Source organism: Podarcis tiliguerta (genome assembly GCF_965153285.1).
Source record: "Podarcis tiliguerta genome assembly, chromosome: Z".
NCBI classification, from domain to species: Eukaryota; Metazoa; Chordata; class Lepidosauria; order Squamata; family Lacertidae; genus Podarcis; species Podarcis tiliguerta.
Genome location: NC_139553.1, coordinates 11,318,382 through 11,337,666, shown reverse-complemented (window position 1 = coordinate 11,337,666; position 19,285 = coordinate 11,318,382). Strand labels below are relative to the sequence as shown.

The 19,285-nt window shown below is 46.1% G+C and overlaps 1 protein-coding gene across 4 annotated transcripts in view; it reads left to right on the top strand.

The window, feature by feature from the left end:
• Positions 1-18,736, top strand: part of MVB12B (multivesicular body subunit 12B) — a 103,698-nt gene extending 84,962 nt beyond the window's left edge. For 3 of the 4 annotated variants that reach the window (XM_083423984.1, XM_083423983.1, XM_083423981.1), the window contains exons 10-12: positions 13,308-15,975; positions 16,108-17,475; positions 17,845-18,736. In XM_083423984.1, the coding sequence (XP_083280110.1) occupies positions 13,308-13,394 (87 nt within the window). In that variant the 3' untranslated portion in view covers positions 13,395-15,975; positions 16,108-17,475; positions 17,845-18,736. The remainder of the gene's footprint in view (positions 1-13,307; positions 15,976-16,107; positions 17,476-17,844) is intronic. The other variant, XM_083423982.1, reaches the window with a different exon arrangement.
• Positions 18,737-19,285: the final 549 nt, after the last annotated feature.

The following is a 19,285-nucleotide window of genomic DNA, read 5'->3' as shown; positions in this document are numbered from 1 at the left end:
ACCACTTTAGCTAATGGGGCCTCCTGCTGCTGCCACGCTGCCGGAGCATGATTTCTGTTCTCATCCTGAAGCAAAGTTCTTAACCTGAAGCACACTTTCTGGGTTAGCAGAGTCTGTAACCTGAAGTGTATGTAACCTGAAGCGTATGTAACCCGAGGTACCACTGTACACCACAGGAGGTCTCATACATAAAGTAGATGAACAAGGGCATACAGTGGTACCTCGTGTTACATACGCTTCAGAAATATTACCCAGAAATATTACCTCAGGTTAAGAACTTTGCTTCAGGATAAGAACAAAAATCGTGCTCCAGCGGCGCAGAGGCAGCAGGAGGCCCCATTAGCTAAAGTGGTGCTTCAGGTTAAGAACAGCTTCAGGTTAAGAACGGACCTCCGGAACGAATTAAGTACTTAACCCGAGGTACCACTGTATTAACTTGCTCACAAAAATGAAATTGTGACATTATGTTACTGACAGACAGGGATAGCCAGTTAGTGATCTGGAGCTGGAAATCTTCCCTCCCCCACGAACATGAATCAATTTGTCCCTGGTGGCTTAATCAAAATAGCAGTTGATCAAAATAGCAATTGAGGGTGTGGTAAAACGTTCACTCCAAAAGAGAAGGCATGGATGTCTTTTGGATTTTGAATAATAATAATAATAATAATAATAATAATAATAATAATAATAATAATAATAATAATTTATACCCCACCCATCTGGCTGGGCTTCCCCAGCCACTCTGGGAGGCTTCCAACAAAATATTAAAATACCGTAATACATCAAACATTATGCAACAGAACTCACATTCCAGGTATGACTACAGTTCTGATCTCCTCACTTCAAAACTAATATTGTAGAGTTGGAAAAGGTTCTGGAAAACGGTGGCTGAAATGATCAACAGAATGAGGTGACTCCCCTTTGAGGGAAGATTGCAGCATTTGGGGCTTTTTAGTTTAGAGGAAAGGTAAGGGGTGACATGACAAAGGTGTGTGAAATTATACACAGTGTTGAGAAAGTGGACAGAGGAAGGTTCCTCTCCTTCTCTCACAACACTAGAACTCGTGGACGTCCAATGAAGCTGAATGTTGGAAGATTCAGGACAGAGAAAAGAAAGTACTTCTACACACAACACATAGTTAAACTGTGGAACTCATTCCCACAAGAGGTAGTGGTGACCACCAGCTTGGATGACTTTAAAACATAATGCTACCACTGCCCACTAAACACGATAGCTGTGCTCTGCCTCCACAGTCTAAGGCAGTATGCTTCTGAATACCTGTTTCTAGGAATTGTAGGAAAGGAGAATGCTTTTGCATCATTGTAAAACAAAAACATCTTTGCCCGAGGTCAAAACAATCTCAGTTGGCACCTAGCAGTCTTCCTAGGGGAGAGCATTCCATAAACAGAAGAACACCTGTTCTCTTTTTACCTCCTGGGGTTTGGTCACGTTCATAGGGGGGAAAGCTTTTTCCCTTCAGGTCACTGCCCATTCCACAACTTAATATGGCTTAGTAACTTCTGAATATTCATTCTATTTGTTTACCACCTATCCTACTAGCAGCTACCAGTTACATGGGTTTATCACTAAAATTTGGAAGAACTTACCTAATGCTCTGGGGAGGATGAATTCTGTGATCATATTTTATCCTCACAACAACCCTATTATGTAGGGCAGGCTGAGAAAAAGAGAAAGAGAATGCCAGTGCTCTGTCTAGTCAGGTTGTAAGGGATCAATTCCAACCTGTTATCTCTGAGGATGTGGACAGGCTGCTTAGACAAGTTAAACCAAACACCTGTTCTCGATCCTTGCCCATCCTGAGCCAGAGAGGGCTGAGAAGTGGGCTCTGTGAGATAGTGAATGTTTCTCTCTGTGAGGGAGTCTCCCTGGAACCCCTTAAAGAGGTGGTTATTAAACCACTTCTTAAAAAACCATCTTTGGACCCAACCACTATGGCCAGTTATCACCTAGTCTCAAATCTTCCATTCCTCAGCAAGGTGATTGAGTGGGTGGTCGTGGAACAACTCCAGGCACACCTTCCAATAAGGATTCAGGCCCCATCATGGGACTGAAACTGCCTTGGTCGTGCTGGTCAACGATCTCCGGTGGACTAGAGAGAGAGGTGAAAGCTGTTTCCTGGTTCTGCTAGATCTTTCGGCGGTTTTTGATACCATTGACCATGGTATCCTTCTGGACCCTCTAGCAGGGCTGGGAGCTGGGGGAACTGTTATGCAGTGGTTCTGCTCCTTCCTGGGCTGTGTCCAGAAAGTGTGGGGGGGATGAGTGTTCAGACCCCTGGATGATCACTTTTGAGGTAATCAGGGCTCTGTCTTCTCCCCCATACTTTTAGCATCTATATGAAACCACTGGGATCGGGCTGGGTGTTCACCACTATGCAGTTTATACCCAGGTCATTTAAATTAGAACAAGTGTTGGTGGTGAACGTCCTGTGTGAGTGTCTGGAGGAGGTTGGAGGATGGATGGTGGCTAACGGATTGAGGTTGAATCCTGACAAGACAGAAGCACTATATCTGGGGGACAAGGGGCAAGTGGGTGTGCAGAACTCCCTGGTCCTGAATGGAGTAACTGTACCCCTGAAAGACCAGGACAGCTGTCCATGGATGTGCAGATTATTTCTGTGTCCAGGGCAACTGTCTAACAGCTCCATCTGGTACACCAGCTGAGACCCTATCTGCCTGTGCACCGTCTTGTCAGAGTGGTAGACCCCCTGGTTATCTCCCACTTGGATTACTGCAATGTGCTATATGTAGGGCTACCTTTGAAGGTGATTTGGAAACTACAACTAATCCAGAATGTGGCAGCTAGACTGGTAACTAGGAGTGGCCACTGGGACCATATTACAACGGTCCTAAAATATAAACATTGGCTCCCAGTACGCTTCCAAGCACAATTCAGAGTTGGCACTGACATTTAAAGCCCTAAACTGCCTTGACCCTGTATACCTGAAGGAGTGTCTCCACCCCCATCGTTCAGCCCGCACACTGAGGTCCACCTCTCAGGGTTTTCCAGTGGTTCCCTCACTGAGAATTGAAATTACAGGGAACCAGACAGGGGGCCTTATTGTTAGTCGCGCCCATCCTGTGGAATGCCCTCCCATCAGATGTCAAGGAGATAAACAACTATCTGACTTTTATAAGATATCTGAAGGCAGTCCTGTATATGGAAGTTTTTGTATGTCTGATGTTTTGCTGTGTTCGATGTTTTAATTTGTTGGAAGCCACCCAGAGTGGCTGGGGAAACCTAGTCAAATGGATGGCATGATGGTGATAGATGTTGTTGTTGTTGTTGTTGTTGTTGTTGTTGTTAACTGGTGCACAGTCACCTAGTAAGTTTCATAGCTGAACGGAGATTTGAATCTGTTGCTGAGCCATTCACTGTCCAACTGACTGAAACCTCCAGCCAATCAGACTGACATTTACCTACTCTTAGCCCTAATCCCACCCACTAAATCTTAAGGCAGCCTCCCCTCTTCTGCCAAGTCCTGTTACCTAGCAACCAACTGCCAAACAGGCTTGTCACATTATAACAAAACAAGGCCTCGTTGCAGTCACAGAGGTCTTCCTTTTAAACAAAAATGCAATATATACATATATGTATAAGCACATTTCTCCACTGAGTCCAACAACTTCTGGAGGGCCACAGACTTCCCACCCCTGATTTAAACACTCAGTTTCCTATTACATCCAAACTTGGTTGCTGGGCTTTATGTTCTGGTCTTTGGAAAAAATTCACACTCATAGCTTCAACATGCAGCACAATGTCTGTCTTTGCATCCCCCTCCCCTCATCATCCCCAACCAGCCCCACATAGGAATACAGGAAGCTGCCTTATATTGTGTCAGACTCTGGGTCCATCTACCTCAGTACTGTAATCACTGACTGGCAGGAGAACTCAAGAGTTTCCAACAGCCCTGGCCCTACCTAGAGATGCTCGGGATTGAACCTGGGACCTCCTGCGTGCAAAACAGATTCTCTACCAGTGATCTACAGCCCTTCCTGGCCAAAAGCATAGAAAGCTGCCTTATATTGAGTCAGACCATTGCTACCTTTAGCTCTGTGTTGTCTACACTGAATGGCAGCAGCTCCCCAGTTTTTCAGACAGGTACCTCCCAGCCTCTCCAGCACCATGGTGCTGGAGGAGACTCTTGAGAGTCCCATGGACTGCAAGAAGATCAAACGCATCCATTCTGAAGGAAATCAGCCCTGAGTGCTCACTGGAAGGACAGATCGTGAAGCTGAGGCTCCAATACTTTGGCCACCTCATGAGAAGAGAAGACTCCCTGGGAAAGACCCTGATGTTGGGAAAGATGGAGGGCACAAGGAGAAGGGGACAACAGAGGATGAGATGGTTGGATGGTGTTCTTGAAGCTACCAGCATGAGTCTGATCAAACTGTGGGAGGCAGTGGAGGACAGAAGTGCCTGGCGTGCTCTGGTCCATGGAGTCACGAAGAGTCGGACACGACTAAACGACTAAACAACAACAACAACAACACCTCTCAGCCCCTACCAAGAGATGCTGTGGATTAACCCTGGGACCTTCTGCACACAGATCAGATGCCCTGCCCTCCATTGCATAACACTCAGCTGGTGAAAAGCCCTGGATGACTCAAATGGTTGCACACTAGTTTGTGACATTTTGGTGGGCTTTAATGAAGGCTGTTGCTCTACTGTGGCTTTTGGTTTAATCATTTCTTAGTAACCAGAACATCAAACCAGGATCATATTCCCTGCCAGCCAGTGCCCGTAGCAAGGGCAGCTAAACAGAGCAGTTTGTGTCATTGGAATCAGGCACTGCTTTGCAGCTTCTGTTTCCAGCAAGGTTTGCTCCAGTTTGGAAAGTTCTACAATTGTACATTAGTTGTTGAACAGAATCCGTTCTGGAAGCCCGTTCGACTTCCGAAAATGTTCAACAACCGAGATGCGGCTTCCGATTGGCTGCAGGAGCTTCCTGCACTCGGAAGCCACGTCGGACGTTTGTGTTCCCAAGAATGTTTGCAAACTGGAACATTCACTTCCGAGTTCAGGAGCCAAAACATTTGAGTCGCAAGGCGTTCGACAACCAAGGTATGACTGTAGTTGCACTCCTTTTGCATCACACCTTGGCACCAGGCATTTTCTAAGTATGTGAGATTTTTTATTAAAGTTTTTCACAATACAGTAAAATAACAGCTACCAAAAAGTGCAAACACAACAAGTAAAATGCAGAGTCTTCTCCTAAAGGTAGTTCACAGTCCCCAGCTCACTTCCCAGCTCTTGCCCAGGGTCCTTTTTCCTTCCAGCCTCTCACCCTGGGGGATCCACATTGCTTTGTCTCTCACCCAAGGCTCTCCATTAACCATCTACCATCCCCATGAGTACACAATCCCTGGACCATAACAAAGGTCCCATACATGGGACTCCAAAGAGAAATGAAAAAGAAAAAAGAAAGAAACAAGAAGGAGAAGGAGAGAGAGAGAGAGGAGCAAAATGAAATGAAATGAAAAAGACAAAAGGAAAAGTAACAGTAGAGAAAACTGATTTTCCATCTATCAGTTAACTTTAAAAAGAAAAAAATATTTAAGACATTCAGTCCATGATCTTCTCCACTTTCTGTTAAACAATATTTAAGTCAAAGTTTCTCAGAACCATTCATTTATTTTCCCCATGAAAAGTCCAAAGGGTATCAACCATGTTTTTTCTTTAATATTTACTTTACCTAGGGCTGCCATATGTCTGGAAATCAGTTAAAATGTCTGGGAAAACTCATGATTTTTGGAGGTGAATTTCCTTTAAAAAGCTCCAAAACTACTACTACTTTTTCTAGATCTTGCAAAAAAAATTCAACAACTTTTCGAATTTTCACTTTTCGAAATATGACAACCCTACTTTAGCTCCCTTAATTCCCACCACCATTCCTCCGTATTGAGCAATAGTAAATTCTTCCACCCGTGTCCATGTTAAAATCTCTCCGCTTTGAGCACATATTGGAATAATATTCCATATTTTTTCCTTGTTATATATCACTTAATTCTAGCCTACTTCCATACATTCAAATTCCATTGTCTGCTATATTTCCATTTCTTGTGTTTACAACCGTTGTGAGGAAGGCATTTCCATTTCATCATCTGCTTTCTTCAGTTTAGCTACATTATCCAGTGGCACCATTTTCCGAGGACCCCAACAAGAGAGGCATTTTCTGTCATGGACCGACAGCTTCTAGAATAAGTGCAGGTTGTAGCTTCACTAAAGGCCGGGTAGTTCTGTGGCACCAGGAGCGATTGGATCATTCAATCCCACACAGTTGCAGAGGCAAACCCAAACACTCAAATTAAGCTCCCAAATTCTGGGAATGTCAGAAGCTGCCTTATATAGAGCCAGACCATCGGTGCATCTAGTTTAGTGCTGTTTTTGCCTAGGGAACTTCAGACCTGAGGGTCAGATGTGGCCTCCAAGTCCTTCCGCTGTTATGGAGGCATCCTGAGTAGTGTCTCAAATGTATGAGGGACAACAAGGGGCAATTTAGAGGCTGGTCCATTTGTTGAATGTGGCACTGCCCCTCCAACCTCAGCCAGCCCCCACCTGCCTGTTGGGGGGGGGTAATTAACAAAATCAGTCCTCCTGGCAAACTGGAAATATCCTCTCACTCGCCCACATTTAGGATACAGTCATAGCTCAGGTTACAGACGCTTCAGGTTGCGTTTTTTTGGGTTACAGACCGCCGAAACCCGGAAGTACCAGAACGGGTTACTTCCAGGTTTTGGCGGTCACACATGCTCAGAAGCACTAAATTGCACTTTATGCATGCACAGAAGCGCCGAATCGCAACCCATGTGTGCGCAGACACTCCGCTGCAGGTAGCGGATGCTGCGGGTTGCAAATGTGCATCCCTCACGGATCACATTCACAACCCGAGCGTCCACTGTATTCCACCATTCTTCAGCAGAGTTTCTTTTTCTTTGAGAAAAATAAGTGGCTCACGTAAATGTAAACTAAGCTTTAATAATAAAGAAAACTAACAAAATAGCAATGTCTGAGGGAAACTAAAGCAACATCATGATGGCAAGTCTGAGGCAAGAAACAAGAAGGCAGTTGGTCCCTCTCAACTGACATTCTTAACTGAACACACCCTGAAGGGAGGGGCTGATTCTAGAGCAAAAAACACACAAGCTCTGCCCACCAGATACCAGGCACTCTACTATTCAAATTAGGCCCCAGTGTTTTTCTTACACTGTCTGCCTTCTTACATCTAAACCAAGGGCTGGCCCTACCCATCAGCTGCTGCTTCTTCAGGTCTCAGTATTGCCCTTGTATAACTCAGCAGCAAAGAGAATGGGAACAAAATCAGAATTAATTGGCTCTGCCTTTCATTGGCTCCACCTCCACCTCCTTTTGGGGTCTCTCCAAACGTTCATTGTATGGAAATCCGCTTATCCAGACACAAGGAATTAATACCCAAGTCATGGCATACACACCGTAGATTCAGATATCAAACAGCCTGACCTTTGTGTAGTGCTAAAAACAAAAAATCAACCTTTAAGAAGCCTTACTTTCTGTGTTTTGCTGGTCCTTGGCAGCCACTTCACCAGAAACCTTGCAGGGAAGAAGGGGGAGATATCAGACAAAGAAGAGAACTTTTATTTTCATACTTGTTTTGCAAGGTTTTCCTAGATTTTCCCTGTCATTTGAAGGTTGAAATTCCATTATCAGGAACACATTAGATATTTCCCCAAAGGAATCAGTGGAAATCATTGACTCATTATGTGAACACTTGCCTAACAAACAATTTCCTGAGAATGTATTGCGTTAAGATAGTGAAACTTGAATGTGCTTCTGATAAATAAACATAAGCTGTCTTAAATTACACTCAGAATGTCTCAGTGTTAGCCTGTGCTGTTGCATACAAACTGCCTATGCTAACACAAAATATAATTTTTTTATTACATTTGTTTGTTTGTTCCCCACTCTTCACCCTAAGGTCCCAGGGTAGGTTACAGCATTAAAACACAATATTGAAAACAGCTTAAAATAGCAAAAATAATAAGGTGGGTCAAAAAAAATATACACATAAGTTGTCAAAAGCCAAGGTAAAGAGGTGCATCTTCAGCATTTGCTGGAAGCTGTATAATGAAGGTGTCATAATAATAATAATAATAATTTATTATTTGTACCCCGCCCATCTGGCTGGGTTTCCCCAGCCACTCTGGGCGGCTTCCATAGAAACAAAAAATACAGTAAAATATCACAGATTAAAAACTTCCCTGAACAGGGCTGCCTTAAGATGTCTTCTAAATGTCAGGTAGTTATTTATCGCTTTGACATCTGATGGGAGGGCGTTCCACAGGGCGGGCGCCACTACCGAGAAGGCCCTCTGCCTGGTTCCCTGTAGCTTTGCTGCTCGCAATGACGGAACTGCCAGAAGGCCCTCGGAGCTGGACCTCAGTGTCCGGGCAGAATGATGGGGGTGGAGACTTCCTCTTGTCCCAGGTCTGAGCGGTCTCTTGCTCACCTTGTTGCTTTCCCCGCTGTTTGCCACTCAGTCGGAACAAACATCATTTGGTTTTTGTGCAGATTGGCTTCTGTTCCAGTTCACCAATGGGCAGTGGATTTCCCCAGAGTAAAGTGGCTGGACAGGCAGAAGTGTGGTTAAGCCCTAAATAAAAGTACAGGCCTGTGCAACAGGACCTTATCCCCTCTCCTGTCCCCTCCCCAAATATGCTCTGGAGGGTTGGGGAAAACTCTGGAATAGATTTGGTGGGTGCCTTGCAGGGGGGCAGGGGGAGAGCAGTAGCTGAGTCAACTGCAAAGCAGGTAAAACTTTAAATTCCGTCTTCCTGCTTTGCTACAGCCCCCCCCCCCCCCGAAGGGAGAGGAGAAACGCTGGCGGCCATTGGACCACCCAGCAGCAGCTGGCCTTCACACCAGACTTCTGGGTGGGGTAGGGTGGGGGGGGTTAAAGTGGGGGAAACAGTTGGTTTGATGTGAATGAGTTTTGGATTAGGAGGAGGCTAAGTTTTTTTTTTTATGAATTAGCATGTCTTAGTTAGTTAGGGACGCGGGTGACTCTGTGGGTTAAGCCTAGGACCTGCCAGTCAGAAGGTCGGCAGTTTGAATCCCTGCAATGGGGTGAGCTCCCGTTGCTTGGTCCCTGCTCCTGCCCACCTAGCAGTTCGAAAGCACCTCAAAGTGCAAGTAGATAAATAGGTACCGCTCCAGCGGGAAGGTAAACTGCATTTCTGTGCACTGCTCTGGTTTGCCAGAAGTGGCTTAGTCATGCTGGCCACATGACCCAGAAGCTGTACGCCGGCTCCCTTGGCCAATAAAGCGAGATGAGCGCCGCAACCCCAGAGTCGGTCACGACTGGACCTAATGGTCAGGGGTCCCTTTACCTTTACCTTTTATGTCTTAGTTGTGCTTTGTTTATTATTTGAGTTTTTTTAAATGGATGTTACGTTATATGAAATATTAATATATTACGCATTGTTTTTTTCTTTTTGCTGCAAGTTGCTTGGATACCTTTGGGTGACAAGTGACTAATACGTCTGATAAAGGAAATGAATGAATGATGCATCTCTGTGGGGAGGGAGTTCCGCAGCTATGGGGTCTCCACAGAGAATTACCCTCTTGTGGGCCGCCACCATCCCAAACTTCTGAGGGTGGAGGAGCTACCAAGCCCCACCCCCTGCTGATTTCCTCAGCACCTGAGAGGGCCTAGGGAAGGAGAGGGTCCTTCAGATGTTCAAGGCATTTGTGGGCAGTGGTGTGAGGATGAAGCCAGTCACACAAGTTATAGTGATGGCTGCTGCCTTAGACCAGTGTTCCCCAACCTTGAGCCGCCAGCTGGTTTTGGACTACAACTCCCATCATCCCTCGCTAGCAAGACCAGTGGTCAAGGATGATGGGAGTTGTAGTCCAAAAACAGATGGAGGCCCAAGGTTGGGGAACACTGCCTTAGACGGCTTTTAAGAGCAATGTGTGGCTGCTTAGACACATTTGTGGAGGAGATAGGTCTACAAATGGCTAGTAACTGTGATGTTAAATGGGGGCAGTCTGTCTTCAAATGGCAGGTCTTTGTTGTGCAGGGAATGACAGGCGTGGAGGACTCTTTTGACTGGAGGGTTCCAGGGCAGAAACAGCAATGCTAGGCTAGATGATGATGATGAAGATGATTAATATATATACCCCGCCCTCCCCAGCCAAGACCGGCTCAGGGCGGCTAACACCAGGTATAAAAACAGTTGATTAAAATACAACTTAAAAAGAAGATTAAAATACAACATTAAAATGCAGCCTCAATTCAGTAGAAACTCAAATAAAAAACTTTTGGGGGATGAAAACGTCAAATCTTCACCAAGGCCAGCTATCCATATTGGTCCTACGAGGGCTAGAAAAAAGCCAGGGAAGTTCCAAGCCAAAGGCCAAGTGGAACAACTCTGCCTTACATTCCCTGCAGAAAGAAATCAGATCCTGCAGGGCCCTGGTCTCATGAGGCAGAGCGTTCCACCAGGCCGGAGCCAGTGTTGAAGAGGCCCTGGCTCTGGTTGAGGCTAATCTGACTTCCTTAGGGCCTGGGACCTCTAGGGTGTTGCTATTTATGGACCTTAACGTCCTCCACGGGGCTTGAAGATCAAGCTGTTCTTACAACACTAGTGACCTCAGCTGCCTCCTCTTAATCTGGAAACAGCTTTCCCTCTTTAACAGCAAACTTCACAGGTTCCATGCCAGCATAAATGGCAAAAAAATTGGGCTACCGTGAATGAAGCAATGCTTGTTTGATGTGGAACCTAAGATACGTAGGCATGCGAAACTACCGTATTTTTCGCTCTATAGGATGCACCTGACCATAGGACGCACCTTGTTTTAGAGGGGGAGAACAAAAGAAAATTCTCACCCTCTCTGCGCAGCGCCCCTTCAGTGAAGCGGCAGGAGAAACGGAGCCCCTTCCATTTCTGCTACTGCTTCACTGAAGGAGGGCTGCGCAGCTCTCCCTCTCTGTGCAGCGCCAGGAGAGCGAGAGGGGTCGGTGCGCACTGACCCCTCTCACTCTCCAGGCTTCAGGGATAGCTGCCTGAAGCCTCCTATCGTTGAAGCCTTGGGAGTGAGAGGGGTTGGTGCGCACCGACCCCTCTCGCTCTCCAGGCTTCAGCGAAAGCAACCCGAAGCCTCCGGAGCGCAGCGGGAGTGCTCCCACTGCGCTTTGGAGGCTTCGTGTTGCTATCGCTGAAGCCATGGAGTCTGCATTCGCTCCATAAGACGCACACATATTTATTTCCCCTTAGTTTTTGGAGGGGGAAAAGTGCGTCTTATAGAGCGAAAAATACGGTGTATTTTTTTTTAAAAAAGCCGAAATGAGACGGAGGACCCTAAACCCAGACCCCCTGAGGGACTGAGCATGCTCAGTGGCCTCCAGAAGCCACAGAATGTTCAGCATCGGGTGAGATACAAGTGAACCGGCACCCTCTTATTGTATGCTGCACGAAGGCACGGCTGAGTAGCTGGTTGGAGTCTAGAGCAGGAGCATCTTGTTAGGAGGTGAGAATTCCATTGCAGTGGCTTGTGGGCAGCTCTACTCTCAGGACACCAGTACTGGCTTACCCTGCAGATTGCAGCATGTGCTTTGAACCCTCAGAAATACGCAGGAGCCTATTATTAGCAGGCTTCCTATGGTCACAGGTAATGCTGGGCTAGATGGATCTCTGGTCTCATCCAGGAAGCAAGATGGGACCAGCCAGTAAGAAAACAGTATTTAGTATTCAAATGTTTACTTTTGGTGTTGCACTGTGGTTTGGCCACATGGTGGCAGTATTTCTACATGTACTGTTCTTCACACAAGGCTTTGGAGTAAATGCTGATTTAAGTAACAGCTCAATGAAGACACTTCTCTGGTTTAATCCTGTCTGGCAGGAGCCAAGGGCTTTTAGGGACATCTGCAGGAACAGATGATTTGGAATCCTCCACACACAGCCTCCCCAGCTGAAAGAATTTCCATGTGTTGAGGAGATGGTTGTACTTACTCTGCCACTGCATGTCAAAAAAAAACCTTAGGCCAAATAGTTTAATGTGGCCCCCAGGCCTCTCTGTCTGGCTCTCAGAATTTTTCCTCAGAACAATTTAAATGTTAAAGCTTTGTGCACTAGCTTGGTTCCTTTCCATCTTCCACCCAGGGAAGCAAGAGGCAAGAACACATTTCAGCCAGGAACAGAAGCACTCAAGCAAGGAGGGTGCAAAGTAGGGCCAGTGAGGGATATATATGGTTTGGAGTGAGTGCCAGATAAAAGGGAGGGCCAGATATGGCCCCTGGACCACAGCTTCCCTACCCCTAAACTAACACTCCCTCCACACACTCCCCACCCCAAAATCACTTAAGGAGATTACCTAATTTAGGGATTCTGGTCACATCCACACCTTACACTTAATGCAATTTATTTGTTTGTTTGTTTGCAAAAATCATAATATGCACTTCCATTAAAATACAGCAAGGCGGAATGCAGCAGATAAGGATAATATGAGCAAGAGATGCATGAAACTATAATTAAAAACATCAGTAAATGCTGATGGGTTGAAAGGAAAAATATACAGTGGTGCCTCGCAAGACGAAATTAATTCGTTCTGCGAGTTTTTTCGTCTTGTGAATTTTTTCGTCTTGCGAAGCACCACTGTGCATTGACGGTTTCCCATAGGAATGCATTAACGGTTTTAAGAAAAAGGCGCAAGATGTTTTCATCTTGCGAAGCAAGCCCATAGGGAAATTCGTCTTGCTAAGCAACTCAAAAAATGAAAAACTCTTTCGTCTTGCGAGTTTTTCGTCTTGCAAGGCATTCGTCTTGCGAGGTACCACTGTAGTGATGTAAAGACCTGACTGAACCTTTTTGCCCCTCCTGAAGTCATCTTCAGGAAGGGAAGGGTGCTTCGTGCCAAACCTCTATTGGTAAGGGGTTCCACAGGCCAGGGGCTGCCACATAAAAGACTCATTCCCTAGAGAAAGCCAACCAAACCTCAGTGGCTTCACCACCTCCAGAAGAATCTTGGGAACTGTAGTTTAAGGGTGCTTGGGTCTATAGCTCTGTAAGGGGGCAAGCTACATGTCCCAGGGTTCTTTGCGGAGAAGCCATGTGCTTTAAATGCATTTGGTGGATGATGACCTAAGCCTCTCTTTGTTACCCAAACACAAGTCAGGGCAGCCTGGGAAAAAGTCTGCTTTAAAATCTCTAGGTGTCCATTCCTCAGCTACCTTGGCTCTCTTGATGGTTGTGTGGTGTGGCTTACCTGTGAATCCAGCTCAACACATCTCTATTTCTGTTTCCCACAGTACGATTACAGCTTCCGGACAGAGCAGAGCGCTGCAGCCAGGCTGCCCCCGAGCCCCACTCGATGTCCACAGCTCCAGCAGTCCTGAAGCCCCCACCCCTGGGTGCCACGGAGAGGGGAAGCACATGTACTACTGAGAGGGGAGAGTGATTCCCCTCCCCTCCACGTAACCTTTTCCCCAAACCCCTTTATTCTCCCCTCCCCACAAAAGCAGTGTTACTGGAACCCTTTCCAGCAAAGGGGACTCTCTCTTTCTTTCTTGTGTCTGATGATTTGTCGCTGTCTTTGTACAAAATAACTGGATAGGATTTATTTCTTCTTTGTTTCTCTCTTTTTATTTTTGATATCTCTCCTTGCTTCAGAGATTTTGATTTGGCTGTGTTAACCCTTTTCATCAACTGTCTTGACCTCCCATATCTCCTTTCAGGGTCCACTCTGCATCATAACTGTGCTAACCAATGTGTTGGATTGATGGATGTGTTGGTCCATCGCCTTTTTTATGATGATGTTCGCTTTGTTTCTGATAACTGGTTCTGCCAGGTTAAAATCCAGCGAAGGCATCTTTCTCCAAAACGCCTTGCACCATCTAGGAAGCCACAGCCACCTCATCTGTGGCTTTTAACGGTGATCTCCCAGCTGATTCTGGAATACCGCCAATCCAGTGCAGTCTTACTGCTCATGTGGGACTCTAAAATCACAGCATATCATTGGTTCTAAACTTGTACCTCAATCTCTATACAAGGTTGAGGTTTATGTCTGGACTGAACAGAGACAATAAACTGGGTTGTGCTTTTGGTTGGCTGGTGTTCTTCCATGACCTGTGACAGTTTCACTCGGCACTGGAGGAGGGAAGAAAGTAAACAAGAAAAGCCAACAATTTTGCCTTCTTTGCCATGAAAATCCCACACAGCCCAATTGTTTGCAGTTGGAAATGAGCTGAAGACCTTTTGTGGCCTGGACTTCCCTCTGGCTCATGAAGAAGCCTGGAGATCCACTCTCCCAGTCCCACCAGCAAAGCCATTCTTCATCCAAAGATCATGCGATCCACCTTACTTGGTTTCCAAGGCCTGTTGGTGGGGAGCGGCGCTTCTTCTTTCCAGCTGAAAAGAAATAGACCTAGATGTTTGCCTGGAAGCGTGGGAGATGCTCTGTGGTGCACTCTGTCTATCTGTCTCTGAATGCAGACTGCCTGGAAAGATGTCCAGACTTCCATTCTCTCCCCAGAAAAACTTGAATGTGGCAGCTAAGAAAACAGCCAATCAGAACATGCCGGTCGCAGCAGCTGGCTCCTAAAGTCTTTGTCTCCCCTATTGGCTGCTTGATGATGAGAGCGACCACCATGTGTGCCTCTGGAAGCCTCCTGAGAAGGGAGTTAAGACTTCAGTTCACAACAAGTCTGGTCCCACTTCGCCAGTCCACGGACAACTTTAAACTTCAGTCTCCAGCATGCTCACGACAAGTGTCTTGTTTGAGACCCAAATGCATGTCTTGGTGAAATCTGTTAACTGTATTATTATTTTTTAATGTTATTTTGGAAAGCCTGTGTGATCTCATGTGCTGCTGTTTGAGAGTCCCTGCCGGAGAGAACAAAATGTTTTTGAGGGGCAGCAAAGTGGGACAGGATTATTACCACTTCTCCCCACCCACTGCCCTCTTCAGGTGGAAAGGTTCAGCTGTGTAACATGTAAATAATGATTGTCTAACAGTCTTCAAATTAAAACACGGTGGTCATAGAAAGGCAGCTGCTCTTGTGAGTTGTTTGGCAAGCATGTTCTTTAATTGTTCTTCCGAGGTTAAGTGCATGGATGAAAGTTGATATAGACATACCATCTTCCTGCTGATGGTGTGGGATGCTCCTAGTACTTTATTATCTGTAGCCCTAATCTCCCATTTGGCTACTTTTCTATGTCTAACAAAATTCAGATTTTTCCAGTGATGACGACTTCAATGCTTTTTTTGAAATACCAAATGTCAAACTCTTTTTAAAGTGTCTTTTTTTTCTTCTCTTCTTTTTTTGGTGCCTCTGCTTTGCTGGTGCCCTAAGCACGTGCTTAGTCTGCCTATAGGCTGACCCAGTACTGCTTCCAACTCCAGAATTATAAGAATCCTCTCCAGCCCAAGTGGGTGGGTGGGCAGATCTGAAGCTTTTTGGTGGACTGAGTTGCTGCTGTTTCATTCACTCACAGTTCACAGCAGTGTTTACTTGATAAGAGTGTTTTCATGGGCCTTTCTCTCCTCCAGGTTTTTGACACATATTGCCCCGCCGTCTTTATCTGGAGAATCCGTCTTCTAAAGCAAGGGTGGGGAAGCAGTGCCCTCCAGTAGCTGTTGGACTACAACTCCCATCATCCCTGACATTGACCATGCTAGCTAGGGCTGATGGGAGCAGGAGTGCCACAGGTTTCCCAACCCTGATCTACATGCTGCTGTTTTTGTCACTGTTCTCCCTCAGCCCTGTTTTCCCACTCTGAACCCCAAAGATTACCCATGGAGCTATGGCTGGAATGTACCACTTGAAACTGCAGGTGGGGACTCACATCTTGGACTATTCCCCATCCAACACATACACAAAAGCCAATCCCCCAGGTAGAGATCTAGCGTGTCAGGGGAAAGTCGAGGTTACCCCCGTTTGATCTGACATGCTAGGTAGCAGTGGCATAGCGTGGGGGGTGCAGGGGGGGCCGGCCGCACCGGGCGCAACATCTGGGGGTTAGGGTTAGGGGGCGCAAATCCACGGGTTAGGGGGTGCAAATTACTTGCCTTGCCCCGGGTGCTGACAACCCACGCTACGCCACTGCTAGGTAGGTCCACAAAAAGGCTTACACCTCAGCTGAGAACTAGGCCCTATGGATCATTAGAAGAAATGAAAAAATGAAATGAAAAAAATAGGTTAATAGTGCCAGGGTAATTATTTTGAAGACCAAGTCCCTTTTCTTACAAACCTGGAAAAAGCTGGTGTGTTGGAGCCTCCCACTGTTAATTTTTCCTGTAGGGGGCAGGCTGTACCTAAAATGAGAGGGTCCAGAAACCACGTGAGTCCCCCCTCTTCCTTGTTGAGAGGACCACAGAGACTTTCACAACCAGCCCTTTATCTACTGGGAAAGCACAGCTTAACCCTTGTCTTCCCCCACTGGAGGTTGCTGGTATAGCATTCAGTGTGTTCTGAACAGCCTACATTGTCTTGAGGCTTTTTCAAACAATGACAAAGCATTTCACAGGTGATGATTTGTCTCAGAAAAAGAAAGTAATGCAAGCTGTCTGTACATTGCCAAATACAACAATTTGCACACATGTCTCTTTTGTTGTGTGCACACATGTGCAAGTCTCACTGACCTTTTTAAGTGCTTCCTGTGGGTCATTCCAGCAACCGCCATGGGGGGGAGACAAAGGGGTTGGTTCCTTGCCATTGGCCATGTGTTCCTCTAGATCAAGGGTAGGCAACCTAAGGCCCGGGGGCCGCATGTGGCCCAATCACCTTCTAAATCCGGCCCGCAGACGGTCCGGGAATCAGCGTGTTTTTATATGAGTAGAATGTGTGCTTTTATTTAAAATGCATCTCTGGGTTATTTGTGTGGCATAGGAATCCGTTCATTCCCCCCCCCCCAAAAAAAAAAATAGTCCGGCCCACCACATGGTCTGAGGGACGGTGGACCGGCCCACAGCTGAAAAGGTTTGCTGACCCCTGCTCTAGATATCAGAGACAAGCATGAGACAAAGCACTGGGCTAGATATAAGTGGTGTTACTCCTGTGATTTTATGGTGGCTGAAAAAAGTGCAGCTGCAGTTGTGAAAATGATTCCCAGCTTTCCTCAGCAATGATGATGCCACGACTGAATGCATTAAGGAGCATCTGATAGCGCAAATGGGTTTAAAATTCACTGGCAGAGCGCCTGCTTTATGAAATCTCCAGGGCTTGTAGAGACCCTCCTGCCTGAGACCCTGGAGAGTTACTGTCAGCATAGACAGTACAGTGGTACCTCAGGTTACGAACTTAATTCGTTCCAGAAGTCTGTTCTTAATTGAAACCGTTCTTAACCTGAGGTACCACCTTAGCTGATGGGGCCTCCCACTGCTGCAGTGCTGCCAGCACGTGATTTCCGCTCTCATCCTGGGGCAAAGTTCTCAACCCGAGGTACTACTTCTGGGTTAGCAGTTATTTTCCAAGTACAGTGGTGCCCCGCAAGACGAATGCCTCGCAAGACGGAAAACCCGCTAGACGAAAGGGTTTTCCGTTTTGGAGGTGCTTCGCAAAACGAATTTGCTATGGGCTTACTTCGCAAGACGAAAATGCCTTGCAAGTTCTGCAGGGGTTTTTCCCCTCCCCCCCCCTTTTCCCCCAGCCCCTAAACCGCTTAACAGCTGTTCTCTAAGCCGCTTAACCGCTGATGCTAAGCCACTTAACAGCTGATCTAAGCCGCTTATCAGCTGATCCACTAAGCTAATAGCCTTTTAGCAGCTAAGCCGCTAATCCCTTAATAGCAGCTAATCCCTTAATAGCCGCTAATAGCGCTAATCCGCTAATGGGCTTGCTTCGCAAGACGAAAAAAACTGCAAGACAAAGAGACTCGCGGAACGGATTCTTTTCATCTTGCAAGGCACCACTGTAGATATGGAAGACAATCTTCCATTAGGATTGGGTTGATTGTGACTCTTCAGGAGTTGCTGGACTACAATTGCCATCAAGGTTAACCACTGGCTGTGCTTAATGTGTGTTGGGAGTCTGGCTGTGCCTGCTCCAGATATTGTTGATGTGCTTCCCAGGTGCTGCTCAACTGCAGCTCCTGTCGTACCTGAACTTCGGTTATAGTTGCTGGGGCTAATGGGGGTTTTTGTTCACCAACATTTGGAGGGCACCACAGAACACCCCCAAAATTGTTGAGCCCTTTTTTTTTCTTACAGAGATGCTAAGATCCAGAGCAACGGACGTATGGCAGCCCTACGACTTTCGAACTGGAGAGTCACACAACCCCAACTCCACCTCCCCCCCCCATTAATGATTAAACTTGGTGCTCTGTTTTCAAAAAAAACCATCAACTATGGGTCTGTTTTGCCCAGGCGACTTATGAGTGCTCAAAAATAAAATGCATTAACAAGAAGTTGACAATTTTTTATGGCATCAGATCATACAGGCAAAAAGAAACACTTTTAAATGCCGTTGGGAATCTTCAGTTGTATTGTATTTGTGCGTGTGTGTGTGTGTGTGTGTGCATATGTGCAGTGTGTGTGTGTGTATTTTTAAGATGCTATGCATTTTATTTGTGATGGGACATTGAAAGTGGATTAACTCGTTCATTAATTAATCCTATTAATATTATCCTTTCATATTTATTTTAGATTGCCTTCCTTGTATTTTAAAAGGGAAGTTTGTGTCTGAAAATTTAGCCTGTATTCTTAATATAATTTGTTAAATAAAAGTTTTAACCAGTTTCATTTTCTTCTTCTTCTTCTTCGGAGTTTTGAATTTTGGTTCAGGTGGAGGCATTGCATGTTCAAATGCTTCCCCCGCCTGCTGCTTGTGAAAATCTAGCAGCTCAGGAAGAAGTGTACTTCTGACCTAGGCTTCTCCTTGAGATGCTAGGGCATTCTTATTTAATGTGGTTGGCCATTCAGATACGCAACTCATCCATCTGCATTCTGATCTCATATTTCTCCAGAGTGTGGTACGTCTGATTATCGGTTGCTGGGAAGCACGAGTGGCGTGAGAGCTGTTGCACTCAGATCCTGTTTGTGGGCTTCCAAGAGACATCTAGATGGCCACTGTGAGACTGGATGATGGACTAAATGGGCCTTTGGCTTGATCCAGCTACAGTGCTTCTTACATTCTTATAATAGGCTTTCGGGCTCTGATCTTTTTGGAGTAACCTCCAAGGAAGATGTGCAGGCAGTATTGAAAAAGGGCCCACACTGGGAAAGCTAGCACCTCAAGGATCAGGTTGGGTTAGACTGCTCCTCCCTGAGGCACTAGCTTTCCATACGAAG